Source organism: Schistocerca nitens, chromosome 4 (assembly GCF_023898315.1).
Source record: "Schistocerca nitens isolate TAMUIC-IGC-003100 chromosome 4, iqSchNite1.1, whole genome shotgun sequence".
NCBI lineage: Eukaryota > Metazoa > Arthropoda > Insecta > Orthoptera > Acrididae > Schistocerca > Schistocerca nitens.
In genome coordinates, this window is record NC_064617.1 from 925,578,272 (window position 1) to 925,597,444 (window position 19,173).

The 19,173-nt window shown below is 38.8% G+C and overlaps 1 protein-coding gene across 1 annotated transcript in view; it reads right to left on the minus strand.

Annotated features, from left to right (window-relative positions):
• LOC126253550 (2-oxoglutarate and iron-dependent oxygenase domain-containing protein 3-like) overlaps nucleotides 1–19,173 on the minus strand; it is a 41,447-nt gene that overhangs the window by 17,867 nt on the left and 4,407 nt on the right. The window contains exons 3-5 of the mRNA XM_049954956.1: nucleotides 5,649–5,851; nucleotides 5,268–5,502; nucleotides 2,925–3,078 (exon numbers count right to left, since the gene is read on the minus strand). Of these exons, the coding sequence (XP_049810913.1) occupies nucleotides 2,925–3,078; nucleotides 5,268–5,502; nucleotides 5,649–5,851 (592 nt within the window). The remainder of the gene's footprint in view (nucleotides 1–2,924; nucleotides 3,079–5,267; nucleotides 5,503–5,648; nucleotides 5,852–19,173) is intronic.

A 19,173-nucleotide genomic window follows, 5' to 3' on the forward strand; every position in this document is an offset into this window, starting at 1 on the left:
TAGGTCACTGTGAAGTTACTTATGAACTTCTTGTGTATTACCAAAATTTCAGGCAAATCCTAAAGCTTGTTGTATGGCCCCCGGCCATTAATACAGTTATCCTAAACATATTTTTGTTTTAGAATAGCATTGAAGTTCCTTGTTTGATAAATTTTAGTACCTAAAAATTTTGTTACTGTTTTATTATTGGGCCATACGTCATTTATGTTATTGCTAAGTTTAATTGTTGGCGTCATTTATGTTATTGCTAAGTTTAATTGTTGATTTCATCAACTGATGTTCTTGACCTGCAGTTGTCTGTTTATACTTTCATTGTTTCTACCTGGTACTTTTACCACACTTACCTGTAAGTTTAAATTATTTTTGCTTACCAATGGAACAAAACTTTTATTTGGCCTTAAGCCAATTTTGCAGTTGTTAAGTGTAGTCAATTCATTTCCTGAATTTTTCTGTTAACGAGTAATACCACAGGCTGATTAACAATTTGGTAGCAAGTACTGAGTATTTGAATAGTTTGGTAATTCCATTTGGACTCTCCCATGTGGGGCAACTATGTTGTTTTTTAATAACCTCTTTACTTACAAGCATTTCAAGTATTGGATCTAGCTCTTTGTGTTTCCTCACTGTAAACATTTTAGTTGTTTTCAATAATAAATTGTGGTTAAAGAATACTTTATTGGTGGTCCCATTACCTTTCCACTCCCCACACACCTTCCTACCACTTCAAATGTGTCATTATTGGACTCTGTCTTCACTAGCCGCCGGCTGCTGCTTGTGTCACCTTTTCACCAGTAGGGCACCCACTGCTTATCACCTCCCTGGCAGGCCAGGGCTCAAGCCTCGGTCATATAGACGCCTAGCCATCATAACCTGAGTGTATAACCACTACTTCTGCTCATTGCCACTGCCATTATACATGCTGCAGGCTGCGGCTCGACTCCGTCTGTCCCCCGTGCTTCTCGTCAAGCACCATAACGACACCAGCTGCCAATGCCAACATTTTCTGTCAACCACTAGCTGTCACCCACACCTGTACGTCTTTACCTCGACTACTGTACTGACTACACCGTTCCACCAGCTGCTGCCACTGCCTGAGGGAAAACACCACACCCTGTCCATACGAGGGGCTGCTATTGACATCAGCACACTTCGCCAGCCGAGGCCATCCTCTCCAGCACTGTGCTCGTGCTTCTTAAGGAATTATTCCATGTACTGTTCCCATGATGGATCAATGTTTGACACCTGCCACCACAACACTGCAGTCATGCCGTGTGGTAAACTGCACGCACCTCGACCATACTGCCTACTAGACCAATCCATCTACACTGTTGGAACAGTACTGCACAAATGCTGAATAGGTCTCTTACTAAAACATCATCCACTGATGAATGAATGACTTTAAAATTATGCTTTTCCAGAGAACCAATCTTCAGATATCAGATACATCAAGATGTACAGATGAAATGAAACTGTGTGTTACATACGTAACTGTCAAGAGGCTGTTCTTCTTGTCACATCTTCAACTGTCTACATTGTGGCTGTTCTTTCAGACATACAAGTAAATATTACAAGCCCATGCAGGCACGTGATGACAACAACATTGGTATCGACTCCTCATTGTCTCATTCTCCGTATTGCATGAATCCAAGTAACACTGCGAGCATTAGGTAATGAATTCAATGGACTACGATATAAAGATGTAAAGAGGGTGACGGATAGCTGAAGTGGTTAAGGCGACCACTCATGATAAACAGGAAATCCGAGTTCGAGTCCTGGTCCTGCATAAATTTTCATATCTCACTACTGGGTAGTAGATCTACACCTAATACAGCTAATGTCAAAGATTTGCATTCAGCAAATTAATTTTGAGATAATTAAATGCCTCAACAACTATGCTATATCACTCAGTTTCAATTTTTGGCAGCTCTCGTGAAAATGTCCCCAATAAACAGTCCTACACAACTAATTTTATGAGCTATACTGTATTGAAAAGAAGTACTACATAAGCCAGCCCAGCTACTACAATTTTATTTTGCATTCTATCAGTGTTCAAAGAGGCATCCATCTTTACACTGATCAAATCAAATCAATTTTAGAATTCCTCCAAAATACATTTCAGCTTTCATTAATTGAACATTCTTGTTATCTGATGTTTAACATCATACATATTAGCAGATCATGAAAAAAGGAAAGAAAAAGTGAAAAATATAGAAAAAATTCTTTGATGTATCTTCAAGCGAAAAAGTTACAAGCACAAACTAGTAACATTAGAACTTAACATCCTATCGACCTCAAGTTTGTTAGAAATGTAGCAGAATCTCAGACAGTGCAAGGACAGGCAAACAACTTAGCTGCATTCTTTTTAAAGAAACCAATTTAGGACAATTATGAAATACCTTAGTACAAGATATTTTTTACAAAAGTAGTTCATTCTTTTGTAATAAACCAGTTCTTATTAAGATCACGCTGGATTTTGTCCAAAGAACTCCAACATGCCTTTTTGCCACAGAAATCTGTGCACTCTTGCACTCTTGTTATTTTAAATCAGAAGCCTATTGAAATTTCCATGGTATATTAAAGTGGTGTGCTGCACCAGGAATCGAACCTAGAACCTTGACTTTCGCAAGATATGCTCTTACTGACTGAGTTACCCAGTCCCCCACACTGTTTTAATCTGGCCCAATAAGTTTCCAAACAGCGTACACACTGATGCAGAATGAAGATTCACTCCACAGACTTGCCCTTCATTATATATTTACATATAATAAATGCACATTAACATAATTTCAATGCATGTATCAGACCCCTTTTGTAAAACGAATCACCACCATTTACACATATTTCATGTATGAACTGTTAAATATACATTAACTGCACCAGTCCACTGAAGGTTTCAGATCGTTAACACATTCAACACAACTCACCTTATCCACATGTGGGTGCCAATATTCATCATGTACAGTCTTCGGAGGAGCATCAGTCAGGCGAGAAAAGAATGTGGGATGTGTTAAATGGATTGCAGTGTAGTCCAAACCGAAATGATATGCAACAGCTTGCTGGATCTTTAATTTCACAATTCTAAAATGAGACAGTTAGCACTAATTAAATTTTAATACAGGATGCAATAAGCATTTAAAATGGGTCATATAAAATTCTGAAAGCAAACTACAAAACACAAGATGTAAAATGTTACAGGACACAATTATAATTAATGAGGGGAAAAATAGGGCATTGTCTCTTCTACCCTTTGCACTTATCCTTTCTCATGCTCATGCTTTGCCTCTACAGCTAGCAATATCTCTTCACTGTTGATCACATTGAGTTCTCCTCAATAACATCTCTAACCAACTACAGGGATTTTACTCATAAAGCACACAAACAAACAATAGTGGCGGAAAGTAATACAGCTTTCTTTGGTTTCCTACCATCCTTCACAACTGGTATAAAAGATTCAGAAAATGAGACATGAATTTAACAATAAAACTGCTCTAGGAAGCACTTCAGAGAATTTTACTATTACTTCATGACACAGGAGTCAGTCATTAAACTTCAGTTTATATTTACTGTGACTGCTAAATTATGGTGAGTTGTGTTTTCAGCATAGAAAATATGAGGTTGGTGCATAAGTTCACAGCATTTTTGTTTCGCCTGTTGGTACTAGAGTTGCTATGGGTTTAATTATTGATGTCATTTTTTATTTGTAGTTCACTGTTGTTATTTGAGTTTACATATTGTCATTTGGAGATAGTGAGTAGAGCTGTGGAGGCTAGAAAATGGAGTGCTAAGTGAAAAAATCTGAACATTTCCAACATATTCTTCTACCTGAGTTCAATAGAAGACTGACAGCAGTGGAGGCAGCTATAGACATTTGTGCTGTGTATGCGGATAATGCCACTGGTTTACTCATTGTAAGGAGGATTTGTTTTAACATTAGTGATTCGCCACATTCAAGAATACCTTCAGAGTTTGATGAAGATTGTTTAAATGCATTAATCCACAATGATACACATCAGTCAACTCGAGAACTGGCAAATGCGATGAACTGTGATCGTTCCATCGTGCAACATTTGCATGCAACGGCAAAGGTTCAGAAATCATATGTATGGGTGCCGAATGCTCTAAACCAAAACCACAAAAATCAGTGGGTGGATTTCTGTGCAAAAATTTGCATTTCTGCTTGCTCGTCATCAACTGGTTCTTGAACAACACTGACCATTCCTATTCTGTATCATTACTGGTGACGAGAAATGGTGTCTTTATGCTAATACAAGGAAAAGAATTGTTGAGCCCAAACAAAGCAGCAACTTCCCGTACAAAGACCTGCGCACATCTACTAAAGATAATGTTGTGCATCTGGTGGAATAGCAGAAGTGTGGTGTACTATGAATTGCTTCCCTGAGGAATAACCATCACTGCTGATATTTACTGTCAGCAACTGGAATGTCTTGCACACACAAACCAAGAATGATGATCAGGAAGGCTGAATGAAGTGATGCTACTCTACGATAACGCCGGCTCACATTCTGCTATACTGGCAAAAACACTATACAAGAACTGGGCTGGAAAATCATTCCACACCCACCTTATTCACCTGATCCCGCACTCTCAGATTTTCACCTTTTCTGCTCACTATTGAACAACCTACAAAGAACTTCATTTTCGGATGAAAATGCACTCCGAGCATGGTTTGATGAATTCTTTGCCTCAAACCCATGTGATTTTACTGTTGCAGAATAGAAAAGTCACCCCACTGTTGGCAGACTGCTGTAAATAGTGAAGGAGAATATATTACTGATGACTGAAGTCTCTGTTACGTGCATCTGTTGTGTTTATTAAACTTGTGGAAAAACACTACCAAACTACTACACCATCCCAATATTACACAAACCATTGGTTTTCGTTCACTGGTTCAAAAGAAGTGGCCATTTTAAATTTGTCACAATAAATTAAGACTGTATATCACAATACCTCAGTAAACATATGAATTTAAAATAATGGGGTGATTTTTGCCACAGGAAATATGTGTTAAAAGTGAAAAATACATTTACAAGGATAGGCTCACTCCAAGCACAAATTATTCTCAAATGATACTCACTTCTGGTAAATAATTAGCCTACTTTAAAAAAAATCAATCTAGCCTTTCTCTGCATAACTATTTACTTAGATGACATCACAAATTAATGGCTTCAAATTGGGTACTTTTCTTTCTGTCTTCCACCACACATTCAAAATTACAACTGACTGTTTGAAAAACACAGTATGCTTACTTGTATATTGCAAAGTCAGGTTTCTTGAATAAATTCTTTGCCTTTTCCAACATATATATGTTGGTGAAAGTTCTTCCATGTGACAGCGCTCCTGAGTGGAGGTCCAAAATTGAAGCTCCTCCATCGGAGCCACCAAGTCCAATACCTCGTTGAGCAAGACTGAGCAGCATCTCTGCCTCTGTTGCTGAAACTAACTTATCAGATACCAACCGTCCACAACGGGCAGGTGCACATCCTGCAGAAAAAATAAAAACTGATATTATGAGAGGAGGTCAATCTTAAAGCTGATGTTTCCAACTCCATGTGCATAAAATAAATTTGCATTGTTGACCAGTTAGGCAGAAGCTGATATACACAGACTTTTTTATTTTTATTCTGTACCTGGATATTTCATGAGCTCTGCTTTTATTTCATTTGAACAGGCAATGTCTTGTGCTTGGTGTTGCAAAACATCCTTTTGTTTTGCTATGCATATTTCACGAGAGTTCTTCGATGTAAAATATACTACCGCCATGACTCCAACCATCAGTATGCCTCTTGCCCAAAGTCTTTGCTTTGGAAACTTTGGCATAGGACCATATTTCCTGAAAATGGGATAATGAAAAAATAAAACTCTAATGGACATATAGTTAATATATTTATTTCAGTTTAGATTGTGACTATGTTACATAACAGCTCAAATTTAATCATGTGTTTATATATTTTTATTCAAAATTCAAATGGCTCTAAGCACTATGGGACTTAACATCTGAGGTCATCAGTCCACTAGACTTAGAACTACTTAAACCTAACTAACCTAAGTACATCACACACATCCATGCCAGAGGCAGGATTCAAACCTGCGACCGTAGCAGCAGCGCGGTTCCAGACTGAAGCGTCTAGAACCGCTCGGCCACAGCGGCTGGCCCTATTTTTATTCCACAGAGCCTGTGTGTGTCTAAGGTACATGATAACAGAACATGTCATTTCAAATGTGAAACTGTTGCAAGATCTATAAAATGCTAAAATGAAAATAATGTGACAAAAACAAACATTCAGCATAAAAATGTTCCTTCATTTTTCAAAGATGAATAATTAGAAAGATTTATAATAATAATTTTGTTGTAAAACATAATAATCATTACAGTTTAAAGCCAACTGCAGATAAAGCACGGTTGGAATGACAGATGTGAGCAGAACAAGATGAGTGACACTGTCAGAAAGACTCAAATATTATCTGACTGGAAGTGAAGACAGTTGCCAAAGAAATGATTTGTCAACAAGGAGAGAAATTATGTTTTATTTTCTTTCACTCAGGCAAATGTGATAAGTGAACTGAATTATAAATATGAAATTTGTGCCCATGTGCACCTTAGAATATCATAGCATATACGCAAGAAACACAGAGAGCCACTCATGTAAAGAAGAGACAGTTCCCAATCAGCAACAAGTGGCTTCAAATTTTATTTTTTTCGGAAGTAACCTGCTATGGAAACGAATGAAGTGTTGTAATAGGCATGTAGAGAACATGTTTCTCCACAGTCGACCACATTTTAATGATTCAAACAATTTAAGGACTCATCTTTTAATCTGTAAAAAGTACTAAATGGAAAGAAGGAAGACTAGGGTTTAACATTCTATTGTTGACAAGGTCATTAGAGACAGAGCATAAGCTTTGACTGGGAAACGACGCGAAAGGAAATTGGACATGCACTTTCCAGGCAACCACCTCAACATCTGTCTTAAGTGAGTTAGGGAAATCACAGAAAATCTAAATCTGGATGACTGGAGGGTATTTGAAGTGAATATGAGTTCAGTGTCTCACCACTGCACCACTTCTCAGGCTGTCTAATGCTCTTGCTGCTACTACACTTCATGCCACAACACAAAGATAAGCAAATAAATGAGCATACAGTGACAAGAGATGCTGAACATTACTGCAATTACCATTTTCATTTGTCTACAGTGAGCATCAAACTGCCAAGTCTGGAGAGGAGAAAATCTGCTGAGACTATGGCAGCAGTGAAGCATGACATGGCCTACCTCTGCTGCATTATTACACACACAATGACGGCTGGCTTTATCATACAGGCCTCGAAAGGGTTGCCAGCATGCTCTGTCTGGAAATCATCCAGATCATGTACAATAAAAAATGCTACCATTACTCAGTCTTTGGAGAAAGCCACAGAACCTACCGTTACCAACTCTGAGAAATAATCAAGACTGCAGGATTCCACAGCTGGTGCTTCATTCCTTTGCAGTATCTGATTTTTTTGGGATTTTAATGATGGTTTACGACACATGATTCTTCCTAAGATTTCATCTCCTGCTGTGGAGACTGACATTCATCGAGCAATAAACATCATATAATGCAAGCAACTGATATGACTGTATTCATGTGCTCAGCACATATTCTATGAGAAAACACACCACAAGTTATACACTCACACAATACCTTCCAGTACAGAACACTGATCACCATCCATACAGCTCAAGTCTTCCACACATACAGCTGCTGTGTGGTAGCCATTTTAAACCAACAGAGACAATCTGGAAGAATGAGATGATTCAGAAGAAATAAACAAAGGCTGGGATCCAATCCTTCGTAGAGAATATTACGACACTGAAAGACTAGTAATCTTGATTTCACAGTGCTTTATCTGGTATCTGACAAAACTCATTCTAAGGCCAAAAACGGTGGGCTTTCTAAAGTGCCTGATGCTTCTGCACTCAAAATCTGGTTAGCTAGTTTACATGTTCTGCATGTCACATTTGTAACTATTCACTGAGATATGGAAAATGTCAGCAAGTCTACTAATAAGATGTATTTTCACTGTTGCTGCTTACACAACTGCATGTTTGAAATTTTAACCTACAACAAAATTCAATAAATGTAATCCAGCCACATGTAGAAACTGTCTACTTGGAAATTCATCTACAGAATAGGACAACTTGTCAAGCAGAAAAGATTTCAATTCGTTTTTAAAACTTTTCACTATTTGCCATCACTTTCAATTCACAAGGGTGGTGGTCAGTTATTTTTATTTTTTAAGCTCTTCCTGATTCTTTGCAACCAATATCATAAGAGACTAAATACATTGTGAGGCTGTTGTTATTACGCTCAATTTTTTAAACAGTTGCTTACATGAGGTTACAGCAGAGTACTGAATACTGTACTTTGTTTCTATGTGTCGAATTACCTCAGAAATTGTTCCATGTAACATCAATTAATATAAGTATGCAACATATGCTAATTTTTTAACTCTTTCATCAGATATTATACAAAGTAGCTGTAACAACTGTTAAGCAGCATTGCGATGGTATGCAATGAAGACCTCGTTAACTCAATCTGTCTGTGAAGACCTTGTAATACCAGTAACCATTTACTCCATGATCAAAGATATATTAAAAACTGCAGAGATTTCTTTAATCTGCCAATAACTAGCCTTCTACTGCATAGTTACACTTGTAGCAACTTTATCTGTATCACTTTACACTATTTTCTATGAAACCGTTTTTGCACCTCCTGTAAAATTTAACAAATGGAGTTACAAGGTTTTCATTGCTTACCATTGACGGGTGATTCTGAACACAAATTGTCCAAAACCCAACTTACATTCTTCACAAATGATATCTGACAACCACCAGAAAGGTAATCACTTGGATTTAATGTTTCCAGATCATTTTTAAACTTTTTGATTCAGTACCACAACAACAGATGCGATGGAAAATGTCCTTAAGAGGTATCATTTCAGACTGGTAGCTGGACACAGAACTTCTTGACAGGCAAAAATCAGCATGCTATGTTGGACAGTGAATAAGGGTAGAGGATAAGGATAAAGATAAGCTGAACAGATCAAAATTGGGTAACATCCATTCAGCACTAGACAAAATATCAGCCTGGTGCAAAGATTCAGAACTAACTTTCATTCTGGATGAATGTTAAGCTGTGCACTTCTATGGACAATAAAATTCAACAGTCTTGGACTCAGGAATGGCTTAAGGCCCAAGTGACGCAAGCCACTGCTTGGGGCACCATGCTGAGAGGGGTGCCACAGCTGTAAGATGTTCAGATGCAAGTATGTGACGAGAAAGAAAGGACAAGGGATATCCAAATTACAAGTCACGTGTGTGGAAAAAATGTTCTCAAATCGCCTCTGCTAGGTGTACCCAATTAATGAGTCAATCATGTCGTACAAACATGGGAGTAACAATCACAGTGGAATGATCACACAGACAAAAGTTTAAAATCAAATGCATGGTACGATTTTATACATTCATAAGAAAGCAGGAAGCTTTGGTTCATCAAGAGAGACTGTTCTTTCCTTATGAAAGATTTAAACAACCTATACATAAAGACTGTTTTATGGAACTATCTTCTTGGGTAATGCATCAAAAATAAATAAACTACTAATTCTGTAGAAGTGCCAGTAAGAATATTGTGTAAAGTAGATAACTGAACATCTTGCAGGGGCAATGTTAAGAATCCTGGCATTCTTATACCCACCTTCCTGTGAATTTACTCCTTAATGGTGTTTGTTATCAATAAAAATCAGTTTCAGCTGAACTCCAACTTGTACAAGCACGATACAAGGAAAAAAATTTTTTTTTTATGTAGAATTTGTCTCCCACTATGGTGTGTAGTCGAGTTAGGTATTCTTGTGTAAAGGTATTCAACAAAGTCCCACATAACATAAGGCCAGAAACTGGAAATCCCTACCAATTCAAAAGGCTGTTCAAAACTTACTTCATTTGACAGTCCTGTAAATTATTTAGAATCAAAGACTGAACATTCCTGTCAGCTACATGGCAAGCAGTAGCATTAATTAAAAAATCTGTATGGCAAGCAATGGTATCTTGTAAACAAGTATCTTTCCTTACAGATGTAGGTAATCAGCTTCTTTGAAAAACAGCCACATAATCAAGTACATATTAAGATACCAATATAAGGTAAACAGCAGTTGCTTAAAACTAGAGAACATCTGATCACAATTGGTGTAGGTACACCTTCTGAAATGGCAGACATTTAACTAAAAATGCTAGACATCCTAGAGAAGTTAATTATTCTGTGCCTGTACCACCTACCTAGCGGTAATGCGGACACTTTCATCAACAAATTAACTGAATGTAATCAAACCCTCTTGCAGCCACTGTTACTGTCAATAAAATTCTGGATAAAAAGGAATATTTGGTATGAGCCATCATCTTTGACCAGTGACTTAGAAAACACAACACACAACTTATAAATAACATTGTGACAGTAATGTAATATCAGTGACTTTTTTCAAATGGGCTAAGCTGCAGATCAGTCTGTCACCACAGGTGTTCCCCCCCCCCCCCCCACACACACACACACATTCATTGACTTCACCAACTCACAACCAAATTGTCACCTTCCTACCTAACCTAGACCTCAAGCAAGGTACAGATCAATCTGTCACCACAACCAGGTTGTTTAGCTTTCATAGTAACTGGTTTCACCAACTAATGTAACTGTGCACATACACATCAAAATTTGACATCACAGCAGCCATTAACAATACATCGCTGGTCAAGGTTGACAACTCCTATCGCATATTCCTCCTGACCCAAAATTGTTCAATGTATGCTACCCCAGTGTTAATAAATAAAATACTTCAATGTTTCAGTCACTGTTCCAAATGGCCTTCTTCAGGGTGTTGTGCTGACTGCTGAATGAGAAAAACTTCAATTCTTCTTTAAAAACCACCTATTCCAGGTGGAAAGGGGAGTTTTATGAACAGATAGACTGTGTAGCTATGGGTTCCTCTCTCTCACCTACTGCACCAGACATTTCAATGGAGCATCTGAAGACATTTCAATCGACGCGTCTGAAGAAACAGCTCTCCAGTCCACACTGTTACACCCAGAATGCTGGTTCCAGCACTATGATGATATCTTCGTCATCTGGCCACATAGAGAAGAAGAGCTAGGGAACTTCCTCCAACACTTAAATAAATAGCACAGCAAGACTGAATTTACTATGGACATAAAAAAGAATGGGGTGTTGCCTTTCCTTGGCAGTATACCAAAAAACCTGATGGTAAACTTGGCCACAGAGTATATAGAAAATCCACTGGCATGGACAGGTATCTACACGTCGCCTCCCATTATCATACTAAGCAGAAGAAATCTGCCCTTCATACATTAACTAGAGGGCCCACAGAATCAGCAAAGAAAAGCATTTGAAGGCTAAGCTACATAACCTCAAATCCATCTTTGGAACCAATGTTTATGGGATAAAGAGGACAGAAAAAACTATGGCAACAAAGGATGAAGGTAATATGGACTCTCTGCTGAGCAGGTATTAAGCCACTTTTTCAAAGCAGCAACAAAATAAAAGATGTCTTTGCTCAACAAACTGCATACTGCTGGAGTCTACAAAACTGGCTGTGCCCGTGGACTAGTGTAAGTAGGTGAGGCAGGGTGACACATTAGCACAAAGACATCTGAAAATGAAAGACAGATGCATCTGAGATGAAACAACAAGTCAGAGTGGTGGTGGAACATCAGGATGAGAGCACAAACCAATAATCGCACTGGTGAAACAGTCACTTACCTTGAGAGGCGAGGTTACAGAGGCAATAGAAATAGCTAAGTGGCCTGCTAACATGAATAAAGAAGACAGCTACAGACTTCCATTGCCTTGGCTGCCAGCAGTAACAGCACTTAGGGATGAGAGTGTTCGCGGAGCAACCCACACATGCCTGCAGGAGACCACAGCAGCTGTATGTACGCAGACTACTGGCATGCCTAATTTTCAATACCCAATCAGACTACAAAAACAGCTTCTTTCCTTACCATGTAAGAAATTAAGTTTTTCTAGTTCAGTGCAAAATCCTGAGGAAGGCCATTTGCAATAGTCACCAAAACATTTCAAAATTTTACATGTTAACAACACGGTCACAATCCCTGAAGAATTTTATTGGCTATCTAACTGAAGTCCTAGAAAGAATTGCAGCCTCCAAAACTATCACTAGTGTTGAGGATGAAATCAGTAATAATGTCCTAAATATTTTGAGCACTTTTGGTGTGATAGAAATGGTAAACTCTGCTAGAAGAGCATCAAAAAGTTTAGTTTTAGGCCTTTCGCAAACATATGTTGACAGGAAGAATTGTAAAGTATTCGTAAGACATCATGATCTTTTTGAGCATTACTGCCAGATAATAAAGCTACAGACAGGCTGCAAATGATTCTTCTTGGAGTGTAAAATAGATACTTTTTCTAGGGCATTGGTAAATCAAACCTGGGATGAAATGTACATGGAAAACAATGTAGTAGCTAACTTCTCTAAATTCTGCACATTGTTTAAATTAATTTTCCAAACGTAGGCATTTCAGCAGCTAATAAAAATAACTGTAGCTATTAGAAAGTACACGCTGACACTTAAATTTCTCAGGTCTTTATGGAAGCACTATGTTAATCCACTGTATTTAGATTACTACCAAGGTATGAAAAAATATACAGGAGGGTAACGCTTCCTGCAAAAAAATGAAAAAAAAAATGTACATAATCTTGAAAATAAAAGCAAAGTAGTATGGGTTTTATAAAACGTGAAAATGGAAAAGTCAAACACAAGTATAACAAAATACAAATCAAATGTGGGGGTATACTAATAGAAAATCCTATGGCACTGGCAAATTTTGAAACTGATAGTTCCTCCGGGGATTACAGAAGCGTCCGATTCCACTTGTCTGCTCTGACCTGAGACATTATCAATATGGCGGAAATGACCATTCTCAGCATCTTCAATACGGCACCTATGACATCACTACATACATACGGCAACAAACACAAAAATACATATAAATACGATAATGATAATATCTCCCTCCAAAAATATAGTCAAACAGCAAACAGGACAAATTGAGTGTTTTAGGGTGGGGATAAGCTAAATATTAAAATAAAAAAAAAGCGCACCATAATCCCAAGAAACACAAAACGATGGGGGGGGGGGGGGGGGGGGCAAACACCTACAACTACAAAAATTGGAGTCTGACATTTCTCTTGATTAATATAGGTCAACCACAGCTGACAATACCAAACCACCAACATCTACAACTAAAAAACTTGGAATTGGACATAAAGTTGAATCAGACATTTCCCTTAACCTATACAGGTCAACCACAGCTGATGATACCGAAACACCAATACCAACAACTACAAAAATTGGACATTCCCCTTGACCTATATAGGTCAACCACAGCTGACGATACCAAAATACCAACATCTACAAAAATTGCAACTGGACATTTCCCTTAATCTATGTAGGTCAACCACAGCTGATGATGCCAAAAAATCAACACCTACAACTATGAAAAATAAAACCAAACCCACAATAGGCGTACCTCAAAAATGTAAAAATCAAACATCCCTACAGAAATAAAAACACAATCAGTACAACATAAATATATATACTCACCACCAACAAATTCCAGTTCTGCAAACTAGGTTGGCCACCCCAAGCACTCTCTCTCTCTCTCTCTCTCTCTCTCTCTCTCTCTCTCTCTCTCACACACACACACACACACACACACACACACACACACACACAAAAACCCAAACACCCACAACCTGCCAACCCCAACCATCACCCCCCCCCCCAAAAAAAAACAAAAACCACAAAGAAAACGAAACTCACACCTTACAGATCAACAACTACTGCAACAAAAATGTACTCTACAACATAATCATAAAACAATCCCCCTCCCCCAACCAAAACCAACCTACCTAAACCCGCATTGATTACCCACAACCCCCCCCCCCCACCAGCACATACCAAACCCTCTCAACTAATCACCTTCGACCTATACATCTTACCCACAGCCCTCAGAAAAACATAATAATCCCCAAGGACATTCTTCCGCCAGCAATACTCATCTGAATGAGACTGCAGGTTAGAAGAGTGTCTCTTCACCATCTGATGACTGATTTAATTGATACCCAAAACCCCTCTATTGTATCAGTACATGCCCCGGTTTCATAATTTATAAACTCTTAACTATGGTTCACAACTAAATGATCAAAACCCCTCTAAGACGAAAAAGCATCTGAAACTGCAGTACTCTCCTCCTCAATATACTCTTCAATTAACCCCACCAATTCCCTCGTAGTATAGCCCTACAAAACTCTGAAAACACAGTCAGCATACACCCCCCACCCCCCCCCCCCACACCCACAAACCAAACAGAGATTTACCCTTCCTCTTCCAAACTGCGACTTGCTGATCTCAACCACCACTCCCGGCCCACCCAACTTACCCCTGTACTTCACATACTCGAAACACACTTACCTACAAAAAGGAAACCAGTCTAACACTGTTCTCTTACTCACTCCAGTCCCATTCACACAAAAACTAATCGAGGACCTATAAGAGAAATAGTATGTCAACAAAATAATCTCTCCCGTGGCCAGCCTAGATTTCTCGAACCACGTACCGCATCCAATGGAGCACCAGATGTTATCACACTGTCACCGCCACATGTACCCCCATATCTGGTCCGAAGAGGTGCCGGAGCTCCGGTCAACTTCATGTTCTCAAAGCAAATACTGCACTTCACAATTTCAGCAATTAGTCCAAATACCTGGAGGAATTTAATAATGGACAACACATCATCTGATCAATGCTGTGCATGCCCCCTTTGGTTTCATTGTAGTAGAGATAGATATTCCTTTTTTTTTCTCTGTTGACTTTTCCACCTTGTTGAAGTAGGAGATTCTTAGTAGCCTTCAGTGTGGAGATGTATGAAACAACAGTAACTGGTGCGTTGCCTGTTTTCGGATCTGTGAATAAGAACTTAGAGGAATACAGCTCCCGACCCTGCACCTTGTTTAGCTGTTCTGGTATGTGTTTTCTATTACTTTTCAATGTTCTCACCAAAGTTAACTTGTCATCATTGTAAAGCTCCTCAGGGATCTATGGAAGTCTAATAATGACCTGTTGTTTATTTCTTCCAATTCCTGCCAGTGGATTCACTGGGCATCTAACAACTGCCTTTGCACTCCATTCCTTGGCAGATCCCTCATCCATCCCTGCATAGACTTCCATTTTTAGAGCATACCTGGTGTGTGCGTCTGATAACATCCTAATCTATATGCCATACTTCCCAGGCTTGTCTTTTTAAGGGACATCTTTCTTGAAATAAGGAGAGCATTTCATCGATTGTTAGATCTGCACTTGGTAGGTAGTATTTCACAAACATTTTGTCAATTTTGTCAAAAACTTCAGTTTCATCTTTCGGTCCTTGTTTCTTTATCATAAAATCTAATCAGGGACATAAGTTCTTCACATTGAATATGACTCATTGTAGCTATGTAGATATTCTTTCACAGTACTTTCCCCCATAAGTCCTCAAGATGCAGTCTAGTGTCATTATTTGTGCCCACGAGTATCAAAATACCAATGAAGGCATACATTTCTTCTATGGTTGTAGGTTTTAAGTTCTTATTACAAGCTTCTTGGTTTGTATGGAATGGAAATGAAGTCCCATGCTACTTGACAGAGCATAGGGGAACGATGTGGGAGACCCGCACTGCCATATTAGGCAAGATCCTAATGGAGGTGGTTTGCTGTTGCCATGCTCCGTCCGTAATGGGGATGAATGATGATGATGATGATGAAACAACACACCCAGTCATCTTGGGCCAGGTGAAAATCCCTGACCCCGCCGGAAATCGAACCCGGTGCCCCGTGCTCGGGAAGCAAGAACACTACCATGAGCAGCAGACTTGGTTTGTATACTCCACGATTATCTTCATTATTTCGGGAGTTATAAACTTTTTGAAAGATTCTGACACATTAGAGGTCAAGCCTTCACGAGTCAAACATTCACAAAAATTAACTATATTTTGTACTGACCTGTGTACTTGTCTTGGAGGCGCAATAATATATTCCCTACCGCTTTTTGCTGTAACAATGATGCTGGAAGCAGATGCATGCTGCTCATCAGGGGATGAACTCTGTGAACTTGACTCATTTTCAATTGCTGCGTCACTATCGAATGTCACAACTGTATCTTCTTCTTGTGGATCACTTTCATCACCTTCACTTGCTTCATTTATTATAACTGACACCTCTTCATCTGTGTGAAACCTCTGATACTGACAAGACATTTTATTAGAACTGCTTGAACAACAAAGGAGATTTATTTCAAAACAACAATGGCAACACAATACAGCAGTAGGAACGGTCAGAAACTGCATTTCTTTCTGCCACATTGAGAATTACTTTAATGAGAAAAGATGTCTCACTGATATCTATGGGGGCCAAATCTGCCCGTACTTAAATTAGGGCCTAAATATAATAGGCAGGTTTAAATAATTCACAAAAATTATAACACCATGACAGCACATACTCTAGATATTTTTCTACAACTACCTAAATTCTTGCTTATTCACTCCAACAAATAGATATATTACACAAATAAAATAAATACTGCAGGCAATTTTTGCGCTGGTTAAAATAACGACCATATTACAGAAAGGACGGATCGCTACTCACCTGAATCCGGCCTCAGTGGCCAGAGACAGTGGTCACGAGTGTGAGTTGTGCTTCTTTCTATTTTAGAAGGAGGTATTTTTACCAAAAGCTCAAATGTGTATCAGTTATTTTGTTGTGCCTGTCTGCAACTTAACATCAACTCTGTAGCCTATAACAAGTGGCAATCTATCCTTTTCATAATACTGTCAATCTGTAGTGTATGATGGTTATGTATTGTCATTTGCACAGATTCAACATCCACCTCATCATGGGTGGATGCTGACTCAATTTTTCAGGTGTATGAAGGGGAGGACATCAACATGTTCATGGGGCACTGGTGCATGTTTACAGGGCTGGAGTCAGTTTTCTGACCCAATTAGAGTTGGTGCAAGAAGAGTAGCAGCAAATCACCTGCAGGTGTCCTTAGAGGGTACAGCAATGAAGACCAAAATTATGTTTTGTAAGTTACCTGGAGCAAATTCTGTATAAATCAAAGAACACTGTACAATAAGGACCAATGGATGAAGCAGTGTTGTAGTTAAGACACTGACCTCATATTAAAGAGGGTGGGGTTTGCCCTGTCTGGTCATCCTGATTTACGATTTCTGTGGTACCCCCACATTTCAAAAAGAATATAATAATTGCAATTCCAAAGAAAGCAGGTGCTGATAGGTACGAATATTACCAAACTAATAGTTTGATACGAGGGCTACAAATTTGTCGGGCAGTAGACCGCGCCGCTCAAACTGTCAACACAACTGGCACTGCTAAGTGTATCCTACGACTTCCACATCGCTGGTAATGATTTATATACAATGCTGGTGACTACTTTGAAGGTAGGTAAAACTTTGAAAAACATATCTATTTTGCACGAGCTGTAAATAAATAGTTGCCACTATTACAGTTCCAACCCCCTTAAGACATGGGTGCAAAATACTAACTAAAATTCTTTACAGAAGAATGGAAAAACTGGTAGATTCGACCTCGGGGAAGATCGGTTTGGATTTCAGAGACATGTAGGAATATGTGAGGCAATACTGGCCCTAAGTCTAATAACAGAAGATAGGTTAACAAAATGTAAACCTATATTTATAGCATTTGTAGAATTAAGATAAAGCTTTTGACGATGTTGAGTGGAATACTTTCTTTGAAATTCTGAGGGTAGCAGGGGTAAAATACAGGGAGTGAAACAATATTTACAACTTGTACAGAAACCAGAGGCAGTTATGTGAGTAGGGGGGCATGAAATGGAAGCAGTGGTTGAGAAGGGAGTGAGGCAGGTTCATAGCCTATCCCCTATGTTTTTCAATCTGTACATTGAGCATGCAGTAAAGGAAACAAAAGAAAAATTTGCAGCAGGAACTAAAGTCAGGGGAGAAGAAATACAAACTTTGAGGTTAGCCAATGACACTGAAATGCTCTAAAAGACAGCAAAGGACTTGGAAGGGCAGCTGAAAGGAATGGACATGATCTTGAAAGGAGGATATAAGATGAACATCAACAAAAGCACTCACGGCCATGTAACACAGCATATGTGGTCTGGTCTTCAAACAATTCTAGCTGACAGGGCCTGGAGACAAGTGTCACACCTTGTCAATAACAATCAGTTTCAAACCCGACAGGAATTGTTGCTGCCAGTAAACACAGGTCCACCTCAATCAGCTTCCAAGAAAATACTATGAAGGGAAATGTGTGCAATGGATATTTGGAGATGGTTACCTTGCAAAAGGCCACTGCTCACAGCAGAACATAAAGCTGCACATCTTCAGTGGACTAGACAACACAGAAACTGCTTGAAGGTGTGTCTGGTAAGTTATAATTTTGCTTCATTTCATTTGAAGCTAGGAGTCGATGCACCAACATCCAAATGAGGCATTTAAAAGACAGTGTGTGAATGGTGCAGTCAAAGCTGGCGTTGACTTGGCAATGTTTTGTAGGTGCTGACTGTACCATGGTCTGGGTCCACTCATGCAGCTTGCAGTAAACATGAACCAGAATGTTTGTGAGCTCCACTCTACCACAGGGAGGTAGTACATGAAAAATTATCACCACTGAAAAGATTGTGGTAGTTATCTAATGGCGTATACACTGAAATATGCATTTATGGTGACAAACATGGAATTAAATTATGCATCTCACAGTGAGTTGTCTCTTGGATGTAGAAAGCCAACAGAGTTCTTCAATTAAAAACAGTGCAATGACTTAACATTACATGTGGCTATTTTATCGACAGTGAATTCTAACATAACCTAAAATACTAAATTTCTGGCTAAAAGTCATGAAGTGGCCCCTCTTTGCATTTTTCATATTTTATGTAACTATATCTGTACATAACATGCATCAAAACACTATTGTGAGGCTTGTTCACCATCTAATGCACTGTTACCGAATCTGCCATCCAGTATTAGCTTTTATCATGAAAAGTGGGT